This window comes from Pteropus alecto, unplaced genomic scaffold (genome assembly GCF_000325575.1).
Source record: "Pteropus alecto unplaced genomic scaffold, ASM32557v1 scaffold88, whole genome shotgun sequence".
NCBI lineage: Eukaryota > Metazoa > Chordata > Mammalia > Chiroptera > Pteropodidae > Pteropus > Pteropus alecto.
The window spans coordinates 9,987,991-10,006,246 of record NW_006494611.1 but is presented as its reverse complement, the minus strand read 5'-3'; the positions used below and the strand labels follow the sequence as shown (position 1 = coordinate 10,006,246).

The following is an 18,256-nucleotide window of genomic DNA, read 5'->3' as shown; positions in this document are numbered from 1 at the left end:
TAGTGTAGTGGCAATGCTTCTGCCACCAGTTGCATAATCTTGGTCACCAAAATACCTAATCTCTCTGTAGCTTAGCTTCCTCATGTAAAATGAGAATAATAATAATACCTACTTCTAAAGGTTCTTATAAGAATTAAGTTAATTTATGCCTGGTATATAGTAAACCTTAAATAAAGGTTACCAGGTATTATTATTTTCCTAACTTTTTAAACTGAAATCTCTGGACTCAGACTGTATCTAACCAGGCTCCACTGCCCATTAATGATGTGACTTTCACAAAGTTACCGAAGCAGAACCTCAGTTTTCTCATCTATTGTGATGATTAAAAGGGATAATGTACTTGGCATATAGAAGCACTCAATAAATGTTAACAGATTATACAATTAGGAATATTATTAATACATTGGCATAGTTTTAAAAGTAGTACAAAAAGGAATAAAAGGCACAAAATATTACATTTTTTCATCTTCTTCCTAATGTAACAGTTCTTCCATTTTCTTTCAATTATATTTTTGAGTATAGTCTTCCCAGATCTTCCTCTCTAGATGCATGGCACTTTGAACACCTCCTTCATAGGAGTAATTAATTAATTAGGTAGGTAAGCAATATCTGGTTCATCTCTGTCATCCTACGTATAATCTAAGTGCCATGAAGGAAAGGATGGTTTGTGTCTATGCCCAATATCTAGCACAGAGCCTGGCACTTTGTTGACTAACAAATATTTGTTTAATCAATGAACAAGTAATGAAACAAACATTTTAACATATACATTCTGAAATAGCATAGTCATGACATTAGAGGCAAGTATCATTTCTTCCATCTGTCTGAGAAGTGAGGAGTTGCCCATTTTGCAAGCTAGAAAAAAGTCAACATTCATATTCTGGGAATCTATTTTTGGCAGCTCTTCTTTACTAGAATTACACTGTCTGCACCTGTTTTCAGGAATCCTTTCAGTTATAGTAGAATTCTGGAAACCCAGTACTTTTCCAGAACCTCCTGTTCAATAAAGGAAAAGTATTGTCTCTTTAGATTATTTTCACCGAGTGTACATTAGCCCTTACCCACTGACTCAGAAAGAGTAGAGATTTTAAAATTATCTCATTTGACAGATGAGAAAATGGGCCCAAGAAAAGTGGATTGACTTTCCTAAGCCTAACACTTGCTAATAATAGAGGTAGTGCAACTGGAAGTAGAATCATTCTTACAGTTCTTGCTCTCACTCAATAATATATATATCCAATAATGTAATAGTATCATTCATTTAAAATTATGATTACGAAGGAATTTTTATTAAATTGGGGAGAACACTCTTGATATGTCAAGTGACAAAAGCAAACTAGAATTTTATATATATATATGCATTTAATTATAAAAGATACAAATAAATGAAAGCATATATGCATGTGTGTGTGTTTGTACTTCTCAGTTATTTATCTATGTAGAAAATTTAAAAAGAAGTATGCCATAATAGTAACAGCGTTTATCTCAGGTCGGTGGTGTTTTAGTTTATTTTTACTTGTGCTTTTCTGCATTAATATTTTATCTTCAAGGAGCATGTAATACTTTATAATCAGAATTTAGGTTTTAAATTCCTGATCTAATATTTTCGAAAGCTTTTATTTTTGGTTCTGGTCAGCACTCAAGTGAAATAGCATCAACCGAGAGTCCAAAGAAGTTTGACCCATCATTTAACCTGATCTGTAAAATGGGGATAATTATATCTACTTCATAAGGCTATTGTATGAATGAAGTAATAAATATGAAATTCCTTTCTAACTCTAAAGCTTGATAAAGGTATTAGAATAATAAAGTCCTGTGGCCTAAAAGAGATAGGAGAACCCTTAGGACAATGGGTTCCTTTGCGCTGAGGAACTTTAGGCTGGGAGCGGATCTAAATGTCAGGGGAAATGTGAAAGATTTTTTTGCCAGCACTTAAGAGAAATAATCACACCTCTGACAATACTTCTCCTTTTCCTCTATACTTCCAATAAATGCATTAATGTTTGCTCTTCAGATTAAATCTTCTGTCTTTCTTTTAAGCAGCCCATGCAAGAGGTAGCTTGTAATGGACAAAATCTAATGTATTTTAAGGCAATGGCAGGTTTGTTTTAAATTGCCAAAGTGAAAAGGCAGCCTGTGTAGGCACGTGACCAGCTGCCTATTAAGGCCTGTCTAGTCTCACACCAGAAGAGGGCTATTTCCACCCTAAATGATTAGAGTTTGTTATTTAGAAAAAAAAAAAAAATGGAACCATTAGTATTAAGCTTTATCCTTTGCAAGGCTTTCTCAATCAATACTTTTGGGATCTCACACATTATATGGAAAATAAAATTTCACACACAGCAATGATTTTTTAAATTGGTCGGAGGTGCTAAGAGCAGTATGCCAAATTATTGTTACTTTTATGTTTTAAAAAGTAATACAGGCCTATGGTAATTTAAGAAATGAAAATGTGTGCTCACACAAAAACCTACACGTGAACATTTATGGCTGCTTTATTCGTAATTGCCAAAATTGGAAATAACTCAAATGTTCTTTAACTGGTAAATAGATAAACAAACTGTGGTACATCCATATGATGGGACTCTACCTAGCCATAAAAAGAATGAACTATTGATAATAAAAAAAAAAAGGATGACTCTCAAATGCATTATGCTAAGGGAAGCCAGATCCAAAAAGCTACATATTGTATTATTCCATTTATATAACCTTCTGAAAATGGAAAACTATAGGGAAGAATAGAATAACTCAACAGTTGCCAGAGAAGTAGATGAGAGGAGGAGTTGACCACAAAGAGACAGTAAGAGGAAATATTGGGGGATGATAGTAGTATTTTTCCCCATTTCCCCCCAATGGCAATATTCTTGATTGTAATGGTTACATGAATATGCATTTGTCAAAACTTATAGAATAGTACACCAAAAAGTGAATTTTACTATACAAAATTTTAAAATAAATGCATAAAAGTAAAAATAAAGTAACAGGTCCATGGTACATTCAAACAATACAAGGAATTCAGTAAAAAAGTCTCCCTCTCAAATCTTTGTGGTGATAGAGTAACAGTTCTGTATTTGGATTGCAATGATGGTTACATAAATCTACACATGTAATAAAATGACATAGAACTATATACATACTTTATATCAATGTTAAGTTCCTGCTTTTGATATTATACTATAGTTAAGATGTAACCATTGCAGGAAACTGAGTAAAAGGTTCTGGGATCTCTATTATCTTTGCAACTTTCCGTGTGTGTGTGTGTGTGTGTGTGTGTGTGTGTGTATTTTTAAGTATCTCTCACCCAAGCTTCCATACTCTGGTCCTGCTCTGAAGAGATAAACACTATTAAAAATTTTTTCATATCCTCTACCTATTAAATTGAATATCTAATATATGTATATGTGTATATTTACATATGTTTATATATAAATACTTTTAACACAAACAGTAGCATATTATACATATTGTTCTGCATCTTGCTATGTTTCAACTAACTTTTACTTTGGAGATTTTTCCATATCACAAACACATGGTTCCGCGTCATTCTTTTTCCTGCTGCATAGTATTCCATCACACAGTGGTATCACGATTTATTCCAAGATTCATACCAGTGGACATTTGAGTCTTAACAAGGAATTGAATTTAAGTAATTTAGAAATTTTTAGAACATGAAAGGTCAGCTGGAGTTGAGGCCAAACACAACGTTTTCACAGATTCAAGACTTACCTCCAGAATATCTTTTGACCAGAAGAGGGAACGCTAGAGGCAGGAAGAAAGGCAAAATGATGGGAAATTTCTCTGGCCAATGGGGATGTGGTTGGGCCTTCAGAGAATTACCGCTGGGTAGGAGTTCGCTGAGAGGAGCCCTAGTACTGGAGTAGGAGGCTGTGTCTCAAGCTAAGCTTCCCCTAGGCTGCAGCTCCCACACACCTAAGTACGTCGGGGGTTATGCAGTGATGCGTGGCCATCCCAAGCCTCCTGCCGAGTTCCCCTCCCCTGGCAGGGTCTGAACCCCCACCGCCTCCAGCCCACGCGCGCAGAGGGCGTACACGTGGTGACCTGCCTGGGGCCGGTTCTCAGCCCCGGCTCCTCCTCCCTCCAGCTCTCGCTCTGCTTTCTGCAGTATCACGTGCAGCCGCGCCGGGTGCAGGATGGCGGCGGCGGCGGCAGCAACTGTGGGTGTCAGGCTCCGGGACTGCTGCAGCCGGGGTGCTGTGCTCCTACTCTTCTTCTCCCTGTCCCCTCGGCCCCCGGCCGCCGCCGCCTGGCTGCTGGGCCTGCGTCCCGAGGACACCGCTGGAGGCCGCGTGTCCCTGGAGGGGGGCACCCTACGCGCGGCGGAAGGCACCAGCTTCCTCCTGCGCGTCTATTTCCAGCCTGGGCCTGCGGCGCCCGCGGCGCCGGTGCCCGCACCCACCCTTTCACCGGGGGTGAATGGCACCGGCGACTGGGCTCCGCGGCTTGTGTTTATTGAGGAGCCCCCAGGCGGTAGCGGCTTGGCGCCCAGCGCTGTCCCCACGCGCCCCCCGGGGTCGCAGCGCTGCCGAGAGCAGAGCGACTGGGCGTCGGACGTGGAGGTCCTAGGGCCCCTGCGCCCGGGAGGCGTGGCGGGCTCAGCTCTAGTCCAGGTGCGGGTGCGGGAGCTGCGCAAGGGCGAGGCAGAGCAGGGCGGCTCGGGCGGTGGCGGGAAGCTCTTCTCCCTGTGCGCTTGGGACGGGCGCGCCTGGCACCATCACGGCGCCGCCGGCGGCTTCCTGCTGCGCGTCCGCCCGCGGCTGTACGGCCCCGGCGGGGGCCTGCTGCCTCCAGCGTGGCTGCGGGCGCTCGGGGCGCTCCTGCTGCTCGCCTTGTCTGCCCTGTTCAGCGGCCTGCGCCTGAGCCTGCTCTCACTGGACCCGGTGGAGTTACGGGTGCTGCGGAACAGTGGCTCGGCCGCCGAGCAGGAGCAGGCGCGCCGCGTGCAGGCCGTGCGCGGCAGGGGGACCCATCTGCTCTGCACCCTGCTCTTGGGCCAAGCCGGAGCCAACGCGGCCCTGGCCGGCTGGCTCTACACCTCGCTGCCGCCGGGCGTCGGGGATCCCGGGGAAGACTACGGCGAGGCGGGGGTTCACTTCCCGTGGCTGCCGGCGCTCGTGTGCACTGGCGCGGTGTTCCTGGGCGCGGAGATCTGCCCCTATTCCGTGTGTTCGCGGCACGGGCTGGCCATTGCCTCGCACAGCGTGTGCCTGACCCGGCTTCTGATGGCGGCTGCCTTCCCCGTGTGCTATCCACTGGGCCGCCTGCTGGACTGGGCACTGCGCCAGGAGATCAGCACCTTCTACACGCGAGAGAAGCTGCTGGAGACGCTGCGGGCCGCGGACCCCTACAGCGACCTGGTGAAAGAGGAGCTCAACATTATCCAGGGCGCCCTGGAGCTTCGCACCAAAGTGGTGGAGGAGGTGCTGACGCCCCTCGGAGATTGCTTCATGCTGCGCTCCGACGCTGTGCTCGACTTTGCCACGGTCTCAGAGATCCTGCGCAGTGGCTACACTCGCATCCCCGTGTACGAAGGCGACCAGCGGCACAACATCGTGGACATTCTGTTTGTCAAGGACTTGGCCTTCGTCGACCCTGACGACTGCACCCCACTCCTCACCGTCACCCGCTTCTACAACCGGCCCCTTCACTGCGTCTTCAATGATACCCGGCTGGACACGGTGCTGGAGGAATTTAAGAAGGGTAAGGAGTTTTCTATTTCCTCCCTCAACATCTACCCCCTTCAAGAGTATTGCCCTTTCACAAACATGTGAGACTTCAAATACCCAAAGCAACTCACTTGTAGCACCAAAAACACAAAGTAGACCCCCACCTCATGACTCCCTGGCTCTTTCCATTTCACGTCTCCATAACTTCCTTGCAGCTGACGGCTCCAGGCCTTTTCCCTTTGACTTGGCTCACAAAATGCCTCATATTCCACATTCATTCCATTCCGATATTTTTTTCAGAGCCTACCAATTGCCAGGTTTTGTGCAGAACGGGCTCTGGAGATAGTCCTTAAAGGTCATTGCATATAGCCTCTACAGCTTTTCATAACAAGCAGTCTTTGTTTTAAATTCCTCCCAGGACTAGAAGCTCGCTATTTGCAGGGCAGACTCACTCCACTGCTGGACAGCTCCAGCTGCTGACAATGTCTTTCTTACATGGAGCAGAAATTTATTTCTCAGGAACTTCTCTCTGAGTCCTAGTTCTGCCCTTTGAATCACACAGAGTAAGCCCCAGGCATCTCAGACTTTCTTCCCCGCTATTTAATTTTCCATCAGCTGTTCACTCCACCCATCAAGTACCCAGATTGGAGATTAAAAATTGACTAAGGCAGTGAGGTCTTTGTTCTGGGAACTGTGGTCCCATGAGGTAAGATAAATCTGGACCTGAGGAAATATTCAGGTAAAGGGACCCACTAGAAAACTTGCATATCCAAATAAATGGAGTTCCCTTCAGAGCAATCACCATCCCCTCCTCTTGTTATCATGTTTGTAACATGTTTACTACATGTCTGGGGTTTGTCTTTGGAAACTGTCTTCTGGGGTTGTGTTCAATTCATTCAAGAAAAATCAGCCTGGGTACTTTAGGGTCAATCCTCTTGGCATTCCACAGTTTGACTGGTTCCCCTAGTTAACCAGAGTTGACCCAGAAGGACCCTTGGTTGTTTTGAAAATCAAATCCACCTTCAAGATTCACCATTGAAAGCATTCAGAAGACTATCTCACAGACCCTGAAAGCAATTTCAGAAATGATTTGAGGACAGTGACATGGTTAGGAAAAGGTAGAACCTTCCAAAGTGATTATTTTGAAGGAGGCACTCATCTCTACATATGAGTTGGCACGTTTATTAAAAACTAAACTAAACAACAACAAAAAAAGTCATTCCCTCACTTTAAAATCATGCTTCCTGTGACTAGCAGGTCCCGGATTTGACTGTGTTTTTTGTTTGTCTGTCTGTTTGTTTGTTTGTTTTTGTTTATCAAAAATTCAATTTCATTGCTTTATCATCACAGGAACTCTTTAGCTTTTCGCGTACAGAGAGAAATCTGAGATCTTCCTGCTACCAAAGGGAAAAAGTCAAAACACTGCTTTCAGTTTCAGATTTGGGGAGAGAATAACCTGACACTTTGTGTTGGTATCATGAGAAGGGGAGGAAACAGCTGTTTTTGCCCAGTCTGAGCTACTGTCACTCTCTTCTGTCTGTCCGCCCCTAGTCCTTGCATGACTGGTTCCCACTGCACTCTGAGGTTCATCCACCCACTCTTAGAATTAGTTTTCCATTTTGCAGCCCTTAGGAGGGAATCTTGGATCTGGGCATAAAAGCTGTGAAAATATGTATTTGTTCGCTAGGCCTGCCATAACAAAATACCACAGACTGGGTAGGGGGACCCTACCCAGAAATTTATTTTCTCACAGTTCTGAAAGCTGGAAGTCCAAGATCAAGGTGTCAGCAGATTCGGTTTCTTCTGAGGCCTCTCTGTTTGGCTTACAGATGGCCACCTTCTCACTGTGTCCTCATCCCTGGAGGCTCTCTTGTGTGTCCTAATCTCCTCTTCTTATAAGGACACCAGGCAGATTGTATTAGAGCCCACCCTATCAGCCTTAGTTGAACTTAACCACCTCTTACATGTATAAGTTAAGATAGTGTTTTCATTGACATGTGCTGCCAGAAGACATTTTTAATGAAACCCCTATGAACTCATTGATTCATTCATTTAGTATTTATTGACCATCTATGTACTGTTAGGCAACAGAGGAAACAGTAAGACTGCCCTCAGAAAGGGCATACAGTCTACAAGGGCATACGGTGTTAGAATAAGGGCATCTTCAGAAGCAAGAATTGTGTCTTACTAACATTTGTAGCCCCAGCTTACAGTGCCTTGTACATAGTTGACTGCTCAAAAAAATATTGATGTTGATCCGAAATGAGTCCTGTTGCAGAATTTCTAAATCTGGTCTGAAAAAATGCTTGTTAGTGTTCTATTCATAGTCAGTTTATGAATAGGTAGATCACTAAAGAAAAGCAGGCCATTACAGTGAGCACCCTGCCAAAAAAGATATATCCACATCCCTTTAGAGCTTTGCTTCGTCCTTAAAGTGTGATCCGTGAACCAGAAGCATCTGGGAGCTCTTTAGAAATGCAGAATTTCACGCTCACTCTAAAGCCACAGAATGAAAGTCTGCATTTTAACAAGCCTCTGAATGATGCATGTGTACATTAAAGTTTGAGAAGCATTGCCTTCAGAGAACCCTTATTAACAGTGATTGGTAGATTTACTTAAGATAAAAATAAATACAAGGAATAATTATCAAGATGGGTGTTTTCTGGCTCCAGGTCATATAAAACAGTGGTCATTTTCTATAAGAGTTATGTTTGTACCCTAGGTTAGGAGAGGAAAACTGAATTGGACTACTTTTTTTTTTACCTTTAAAAATAACTTTTTAACTAAGTCATAAAAGCCCTTCCATGCCCCTCACTTCTTTGAATCTCAAGTTACTTCATCACCTAAACAAACCCCTTAGGAGGTAGGAGAGGGAAATAATAATGTTAATAGGAACAACAGTTAACCATTAATTGAGCGACAACTCTGCTGGGCACCATGCCAAGCCCTTTACATACTCAGAACAACCCTCTGGGTAGGTATTATTAACTCCATCTTACAGATGAAGAAACTAAAGCTCAGAGCAATTTCATGACTTACTCAGCTTTCCATCGCTAATAACTGACTGAATTGTGATTTAAACTAGGTCTGTAGAACTCCAAAGCCTGTTCTATTTCCCATTAGCCCAGTCTTACTCCATCCTCCATCCTCGAACTCTTGTCGCCCACAGGGTTCAAAGCTTGCCTTTCACCTCTGACTTGCTGTCCATGGCTGACTCACCTCTAATTTCTGCAGGTTAGAAATGTAGCTCTTACGACAGTAATTGCTAACATGCGTATTGCATTTTATAAAAATTTCTACCTACCTTCTCTTGTCCTTAAAACAACTCTGCAGTTAAAAACAAAGACCCTAAGACCCAGAAGGGTTATTGGCCTACCTAAGTCACCACTCAGCTAGTATATTCCAAGGCCAAGATTCAAATCCAGTTCATGTGACTGCAAAGCTCTTGTCCATATGGGATTTTATCTCTATACTTATGAACTCCAGGTCTTTTGAAGTGAGAAGGAAAATAGTCTTTCTAGCTAGCATGCTAGCTTAACAAAAGGGAACAATATTTTTTTTTCCCACTGGACTGTGAGTTTCTTGAGGGCAGAGAATGAATTTTATTTAGTTTATGTCCTCGAGATAAGCACAGTGGCCACCATGCCTGGGGCACGGATAAACATTTATTGAATAAATGGATTTAAATAGCTAATGGCTTCTATTATATTTCTATATTTGAGTGAGGTGAACCCTAAGTGCAAAATAATTAGTGTTGTTTGTTCCACTGACCATAATCAATCACTCCTCTTCTTTTTCCTGGGTTCTCTACCCCTATTAGTGGCACCACCGCCCTTCTAGTCTCCTGGTATAGAAACCTGTCCTTCACCATCTACTCTCATCCTCCTAATCACTGTCTTATTCTGCTAGGGCTGCCATAACAAAACACCATCCACTGGGTGGCTAAAACAACAGAAACTTATTTTCTTACAGTTATGGAAGCATGAAGTCCTTTCTCCTCAGAGCCTCTTTCTGGCTTGCAGAGGGCCACCTTCTCTTTATGTCCTTACCTGACCTTTCCTGGGGGGAGAGAGAGAACACACTCTGGTCTCTCCTCTTTTTATAGAGACACCTAACTGTTGGATTAGAGCCCCACCATTATGATCTCATTTGACCTTAATTACTTCCTTAGGAGCCCAGTGGGATTTAGGATTTCAATATATGGATTTAGAGAAGGGAGGGACACAAACATTTCGTCTATAACAACCACCAAAGTCTGCCAAATATTAGGAATAAAGTCTGCAAAAAAAATTGCCGTTATTGCATCCAAAATATTTCTTGTACCTATACATAATTTAGTCCACTATTTCTTCCGCTTAGGTTATTCATTGATTTTATTCAACAAATAGTTACTGTGTACCTGTCATGTAGGCACAGTGGAGAACACCAACAATATGGTCCCTGTCTGCATGGAGCTTCCATTCTAATGCAAAAACAGAAATTAAACCTATGGGATAGTGATTAAGAGCATAGGCTTTGGTGCCAGACTGCCCTGACCTTGGGAAAGTTACTTAACTGTTTGCTTCGTTAGCTGTACAACGAGGATAACAATAGTGTTTATTCATAGGGTTGTTTGAAATATTAAGACAATGTTGCATTATAATGTTTATTTAGTAACCGTCATGTAATAAATGCTAAGTAAATGTTAGCTATGATTATTAAATATAAATACAAATCTATTACTCACTTGTACAAATGCCTCGTAAGTGTTGCTTCCTCCAATTTTTGTCTCCCTCAAATCCATCCTTTTTAGTGCCACTAAAATAATCTCTGGTGATGTCATCACCTGATTTTAAACTCTTCTCTGCACTCCCCGCTGCCTGTGGGATGAAGTCTAAGCTGTGTCCTCATGACCTCTGCCCTGCCCTCCCCGCTTTGGCCTTATCACTCATCACTTCTGCCTCAACTCTGTGTTCCAGCAGCATTAAATTTCGTGGCCACACCAGGCTATTTCTTGCCTTTTTTCTTTATTCATGCTGTACTCTGTTAGGAATATGCATTGCCTGACTAATCCCTACTCCAGTTTCTCCTTTAACACTAAGCACATGGGCTGCCTCCTCTGAAAAGCTACTCCAGTAAACTCCAGTTTTGGTCAGCTTAATTGGTCCATATCTCTGTTATTGAGCTAACAGGCTGTATTATCAGAATTTTTTTTTTTATCTTGCTGCCAACCCATATAATGAGCAGGTGGAAGGCAAAGACTGTCTTATCTGTCTTTGTAGCCATAGCATCCTAACAATGGATATGACACACAGTAAGTTTTCAGTAAATGACTTAGTTTGTTGAATGACTGAATGAATGACTGAAGGAGTTTAACATAATGGAAGGGATCTGCTGAACTCTAATAAATGAATCATTAATTATCTCCAGCCCAATCATTTTGGACCATGCAGCAGAACAAAGTCAAATTTTAAATGTTAGGAGAGTGTTGCTTTTCTTCTTTAGCTACATCTATTTATTATAACAGTCGTGTTCAAAGCAGTGTACTAAGAGTTGGGTGTATAAGATACAATTTCTGCTTTTAAAGAGCCTACAGCCTAGTCGGAGAATAGTAGTACGCTTTTTAAAGCTGGAAGGCAGGCTGAACTCACCTTTCCCACTACATTACAATTCATAAGTCACGACTCAGCATAAAACTATACAGATAAGACAGACCTGTACATAAATCATTAAGACAAAAGTGCTATACTAGAAATATAGAAATGCATGAGAACATGGAGAGAGTAACTATAGTTAGGTTATTTTGCTTTTATAAAATCTTTACTAAGATTTGTAGGTTTCTATACTGCATATTTATTACAGAAAATTAAAAAAATATAGAACAGTAGAAAAAGTATGAAAACTACCTGCAGATAATCATCCCACTATCCTGAAATAATAATTCAATATTTTGTCATGTTAAAAAGATATTGCACATAATAGCAACCTTAATCAAATTCTTAAAAAGAAAATAAGGGAAAACTCCATGGTCTTGCCTTCTTCCACAAATCACATATCCCATCCACGTTCCAAGAGTAATTTTTTTTTTTTATCTGATGGTATTATTTTTACTATGACCTCCTTGGGACTGAGTTCTATTATTTGGGAAGACTGATTTACAAAATGGATCCTTGGAGGTTTATTGAACTTAATTTTTAAAGTTTACTACTCTTTCGTTGGATTGTTTTAGAAGAAACCAACCCCGTATAGACAACAGGGAAAAGGAATAAAGCTTTGTTCTGAAGTCAAAGTCCTCTGGGCACTACAGCTCTGATATTTAACGCAGTGAAACAACTTAGCTCTGCTGAGTTAGTAACACCATCTTCCTAAATGAAAGATAGCATAGCCCACATAATGTTGGGCTACTCTATAGACTAGCATAACCGTCTACATAAAATTATGTAAATTGGCCTAGTGCAGTTTTCATACTTAGTCTTTGTTCATTCATTGTTTCATTCATTCATTCAGTAAATATTTACCAAACTCCCATTTTGGGCCAGGCAGTGTGGTAGGCCCTGGGAATGCAGCCATGAATGAGAGAGACATTGAGCAGCCATTATGGAGTTGACAGGTAGCCACTTCAGTCTTTGGTCCTACTGCATGTGGTCTGTTGCCGAAAGTGCATCCAAACAGCCAGTAGGTACATGCTCAGTGACATTTTCAGTGAGATTGAAAACTCTGGTTGAAAAGTCACTGTTTTGCTTTATCACTCCAAATTTTGGCGTGAGCTATTTTAGTAGGAAGAGTAAGCATCCCTCCCATTGCTTAATTCTCTAAAAGCTGCCAAAACATTAGTGTTGCATTTTTTATCGTCCATGAAAGAAAATGAAAAGTTATTTTTACTCAAAGTTATATTTCACTGGTATAATTAGTTGTATATGTTTTAAAGTGTGTTAAAGGTTGCTGAATAATAATTACTAATATTTAGAATGAGATACTTACCGTCTAATAAATAATTAGAGCTAACAGTAAACAAAACATAGCCCATCATATACAGGGAGGAAGAACAAAAGGAAACAAAAATGTGAAAATAAATTATACAAGGTGCCAAAATTATTGGTTCATATTTCATTCTTTGAAATTTTTCATTATAATTGTTGCAATATTCTACAATAATTTTTTTTCTCAGCCTGGCAAAAGAAATACCAGGTAGCAATAGAACCTAAGCTGGAAGGAACACTAAAAAAATCTAAGAGAGACTCTAATTCACACTTTTTTTTTTTTTAGATTTAGTTATCTTTTCCAAAGCATAACAGCCTTCATTGTCAGACTATGTTTTTATCTAATCTAAATCCCACAGGCTGAAGTTATATTCCATTTTCTCTTTTTATCATCCTTTGTGAGTCCTCTTTTATTTGAAGACTATAATAGCTTACCTCAATCCATTTTTTAACAACAAAATATAATTGGTTGTGTTTCTGGATCCCTTAAAGCATTTGGGCTTCTCAGAGGAGGGAGTTTATGGATTTTCTTAGTACTCTCTTAAACTGGTTTGCCTCTAGACCCACATTTGAAGACCCATGGACCTTCAATAACAACTCTCAATCCTCTTTTTATTTTCTGCTGTCTGTTCCTTTCCAAACTGAGATTCTTCTCAATTCGTTTTTTCTTTCCTTTTTTCTTTCCTTCCTCCCCTCCTTCCCTACTTTCCTTGGGAGTTTATGGATTTTCTTAGTACTCTCTTAAACTGGTTTGCCTCTAGACCCACATTTGAAGACCCATGGACCTTCAATAACAACTCTCAATCCTCTTTTTATTTTCTGCTGTCTGTTCCTTTCCAAACTGAGATTCTTCTCAATTCGTTTTTTCTTTCCTTTTTTCTTTCCTTCTTCCCCTCCTTCCTTACTTTCCTTCCTCCCTCCCTTCTTTCTTTCTTTCCTTCCTTCCTTCCTTCCTTCCTTCCTTCCTTCCTTCCTTCCTTCCTTCCATGTGACATTATTCTATGTCAGGCCTCCTTCCCTCTTTGTGCTTACAAATAGGGAGATATACGCAAACCAATAAATAATTACAAATGGCGGCAAGTGATTTGAAGAAAAAGTATAGGGAGCTATGATAGCATAAAATAGGGGTGCCTGAGCTGGTCTTGTGGGAAAGGGTAGACTCCCTCCTCCTCAAGTAATATTTGGGTTGGATCCTACAGGGTGGTAAAGAGTGTACCAAAGCAAGAGCTTTCCAGGAAAAGGGAACAGACATGCAAAGGCTCTGAGGAGAGAGCTAGTGTGGGCACCATGTGGGGTTCCTGGGCCATTTAACATCCATTAGGGAAAGCAAAGTGCCACCTCTGCCAACCAATACTCCCTCTACCTCTAGTGATGTTGATCTTATCTGGGCAGTTGAGTGCAATAATATTCACTGAGTACCGGGCTATCAGGGCTCTGGGAGATGGATGTGGATATAAATATGGGAAAGACCCTGCCCTCCAGGAGCCTGAAAGGAAGAGGGGCCATGATAGAAATGAAACAAAGCAGCATGGAGGACAGGCAAGAGCATCCAGACATCTGTGGATGAAGGGAGAAGGGAGAAATAATTTCTTGGAAGGATCTGGGAAAACTCTAAGGAAGTAAAAGGAAAGGGACTCTGATAAGCGATTAGGAAGGGAAAGGGCATTGCGGTTGAGGCAGGAGCTTGAGCTCGAAAAATAAAGGCAGAGAGGGAACCTACAAACATCCGAGTGCTGGCAAAGCAATGATCATAATGCTGCTTTTCTTCCAGCAAAACAGGGAACTAGGTAGAATGACGTGTTTGTCAAACATAATTTCTCTTCCCTCCAAATGCCAAAATGGTTATCTTCTAACCATTTTTGGTGGTGATATTTCTAAAATGTTTTGTACCCATTCCTGCCTTCCTTAACAAAGGATCCTAAGTATAACTTAATCTTTTCTTGATGACGCAGGAGCATGGTCATGAGAATATAGTTATTTTGTGCAGTATTATAAAGCAGTTCTGTCTACTTTCTTATTTTTCTCTATCCTCTGGCTATCAGCTGCTAGTTTTCTTTGCATAGGCCTCAAGCAAATCCCCGCCCCCACCTCACTCATCACAAAACCACTCTTATCTGTATCTATTTCAGAGCTTCTATTTAAATGAGAAACCAAGTAAATACATGTGTTGGGAATCGTGTGCTTGGTACACAATAAGCTTCAATAAATATTTGTTGAATAAATGATTACTTAGGCTTTGACTGGGATCCTCGGGTATGGGGTTGGTGGGACCTGGGATATTCCTTCTGGGACCAGATTCAAAGCTCTGTGAAGTTAGACTTCTAGATAATGGGTTGTTACTCTGCTATTTTTATAGTGTTGCTTAGCAAGCCAAACAGCCAACCGGCTTAGATTCTAGTGACTAACGACTATTTTTTCATGCCCTGATGACGCTGGTAACCATGGTGTTCTGGGTGACATGGTTGGCCATTTAGTGGCTCAAGAAATTTTTTTTCACGATAAATGCGTTGATTACTCTATTTCTGATGAATTGGAGCAGGATAATTACTACAAAGTACAGCCTCTTTTTTTTTTTTTAACTAGTCACTAGAGAAAAGGACTTTTGTTTTTTCCAAATTGAGGTTGCTACAGGACTAGGAGAATAACACTTTTGTCTTTCTTTCTGATTTGATAGAAAGTGATTTGATTTGATTGTACAGATTTAAAAAATATCTAGCATGTGTTAAGGCAGCTTTTTCTCATCTTATTCCAATGGAATTCTTCACTATTAAAATACAAACATTAAGAGTTCACAGCCCTTTGTAAATGCAAGAGGCTGTAACTATTGGCACTGTTAAAATTCTAGCATATCATATATCATCACGAAGAAGCACCCTGTAACCTCAAACTGTTTTTGCAGCCCAGGACTGTTTAAACTATAAAAGCATAGAATTTTAAAGCCACAAAGGCACCTTGAAGATCACCTGGTCTCATCCTTTAATTTTAAAGTGGAGAAAACTGCTGCCCAGAAAAGACAAATAATAAAAATAGCAATGATAAGTCCTTGTAGTCAGTTGCAAAGCCTTTACATTGACAAAGATCTTTCCAAAAACAGCAATGCATTTTGTGTTCATCATTCATGTGAAGTCGGTAGATTTTATCCCTGTTTTGTGTATGAGGCACCTGGGATCTGGAGACATGAGTGGCCTGCTCAATGTTAGTAACTGAGGTAGAACCAGAAGCCACATCTGTGACTCGCCGCCTCAGGCCATGGAGCCACAGACACAGAGTCATAGACACCTGGGCTCAGATCCCAGCTCCTCCATTTACTAGCTGTGTGACTGGAGCAGGTCCCACTCCAAACGAGGCTTATCTTCCTTCTTTTTAAAATGGGAATAATAAACTACATTGTAAGTTTACTGCAAAAGCTAAAGATAATGCCTGTACAGCAAACACTCCATTTGCTTCTTACCTAACAGATCTAGTTGAATGAATAGTTAGACATTTTGGATAACAAATGCTTTTCTGATCCAACCCATGTAAAAGTCACTGTATATAATAAATAAAACTGAAAGCTATTTACTTTGAATAGGGCCCACGAAATACAAATTGAGTTATGGCAATTTCCTTACATCTCTTTTATCCTTTCATCAGTTAATATTAGGTTTCCTCACCCAAAACTCTCCCCTTCCGTAGGCATCTCAGGCAAATAAAAAAACATGACCATATAATAAATATCGGAATCAGATCAGTGAAACCCTCAAAGCTCCAACCAGTCCACAAAAAAAAGGAAAGGAGGGAGGGAGGGAAGGGAGGGAGGGAGGGAAGGAGGGAGGGAGAGAGGGAGAGAGAAAGAGAGAGAGAGAGAGAGAGAGAGAGAGAGAGAAACAGAGAGAGGCTATGCAAACACTTTCTGCTGTCTCTTTTTATAAGAACACTAATCCTATCACTTTCTTTCCTTACCCTTACAGAAAGAAAGAAAGAAAGAAAGAAAGAAAGAAAGAAAGAAAGAAAGAAAGAAAGAAAGAAAGAAAGAAAGAAAGAAAGAAAGAAAGAAAGAAAGAAAGAAAAAGAAGGGAAGGGAAGGGAGGGAGAGAGGGAAGAAGATAGATAGATAGATAGATAGATAGATAGATAGATAGATAGATAGATAGATAGATAGATAGATAGATAGACTGGACTAGATATGGGAAGGGTTGGGCCAGAAGGCAGAAGTATTCTGAGGATGTGAGACCATGACCCCTTCTTTCCCCTTCCACGTTCAAAGCCCTTTCCTCCCCTGCTGATTCACTGGTGAGATGCTGGGCATTCGTTCCCATTGTTCTTAAGGCGTTCGAGATAAGAAACCTGAGATTTGGCCTGATATGTGGAGTCTGCAAAGTGTGTTGGAAAGAGCACAGACTGTGGAGGCCGACACACTTAGGTGCGTTTCTTGGCTCCGTCACTCGCTAACTCTGGGCCTTGGGCAACTCACTTTATATTTCTGAGTCTCAGTTTTCTCACCCACAGATTAGTAACAACAGTCTTCACTTTTCAGAGATATGATGAATGTGTGCACCCAGCGAACAGTAGGTATGGCAATCGCCACTATGGCAAAAACTGGAAAACGGGGTGAATGTTGACCTGTGCTCAAAGGAATCAGCTTGGTTTGTACCAGGAACAGTGTAGAGGTCATTGGAGTAGCTTTAAACTGTCTTCACCTGGAAGGAGAAGCTTCAAAATGGTGAGTTTTAAGGTCACCTCAGGTCTCTGGTTTACTTCAAACAAAGCCCCCAAGAGCCACATCTCTCTCTTCTCCCAGAGACCAGTCTAGTTTGACCATAGTGTCTGTACTGGCCCCAAACTAAATTATCTCTGGACAACTAAGGCCAGCCTTATTTGCTTTTCAGTGTATCTTCCTCATATCTGAGTTGGATTCATAGCCTGAGAATGTTACCATCGGCCAAAGCTTAACCGGATCACTCTGCGTCATCATGGTGATTTTTACGCAGAGTATCCTGGTTATGGTTAGCCCGAAGCTGGTGAAAGACAAACTGGCCCCATAGACAGCCTCTAAGACCAGTTCTGAGTCTGAGAGGCCTGAGGTTAAAGTATGTGGTTTTGTTTAGTTATGTCTTGGAGCTTTCCACAAACACCGCTAGGGTGGGTCCTATTCAATTCCCTGAATTCAAATATTGTCTCTACAATTTATTAGCTGAGTATCCTTAGACCAGTTATTTTTTGAATGAGGGATGAGCATAATACATTTAGAAAGAATAGTTGGAAAGAAGGCAAAGTATATACCAAAAAAACCACAGAAGCCTTTAATACAGCAAGAAGACTTCAGAAATGATTCTCCCTAGTAACTAATACATGTTACTGAGATGAGGAATAACCTCATAAATGCAATGTTTGGGGGCAATCTGGTTTTGATGGATAGAATGGATTAAAGCCGGATAAAAACAAAAAGAGGATTGGATAGGATATTAGTGCAGTCAGTCAGGATCCAGTGAAGGTGTGGAAATTAAGGACTATACACTTGCAATTGGAAGCGGGGGACATCTCTGAGACTTCAACACCTTCTGGACACTCCTTTTCAGTCTCCTTTACTGGTTCCTCCTACATTGTAATCACTGGTACAATCTCAGCACTTAG

The 18,256-nt window shown here is 41.3% G+C and overlaps 1 protein-coding gene across 1 annotated transcript in view; it reads left to right on the top strand.

Moving 5' to 3' along the window:
- The first annotated feature begins 4,127 nt into the window (after window positions 1-4,127).
- CNNM1 (cyclin and CBS domain divalent metal cation transport mediator 1) overlaps window positions 4,128-18,256 on the top strand; it is a 31,282-nt gene continuing 17,153 nt past the window's right edge. The window contains exon 1 of the mRNA XM_015599883.1: window positions 4,128-5,718. Coding sequence (XP_015455369.1) covers window positions 4,152-5,718 — 1,567 coding nt within the window. The 5' untranslated portion in view covers window positions 4,128-4,151. The remainder of the gene's footprint in view (window positions 5,719-18,256) is intronic.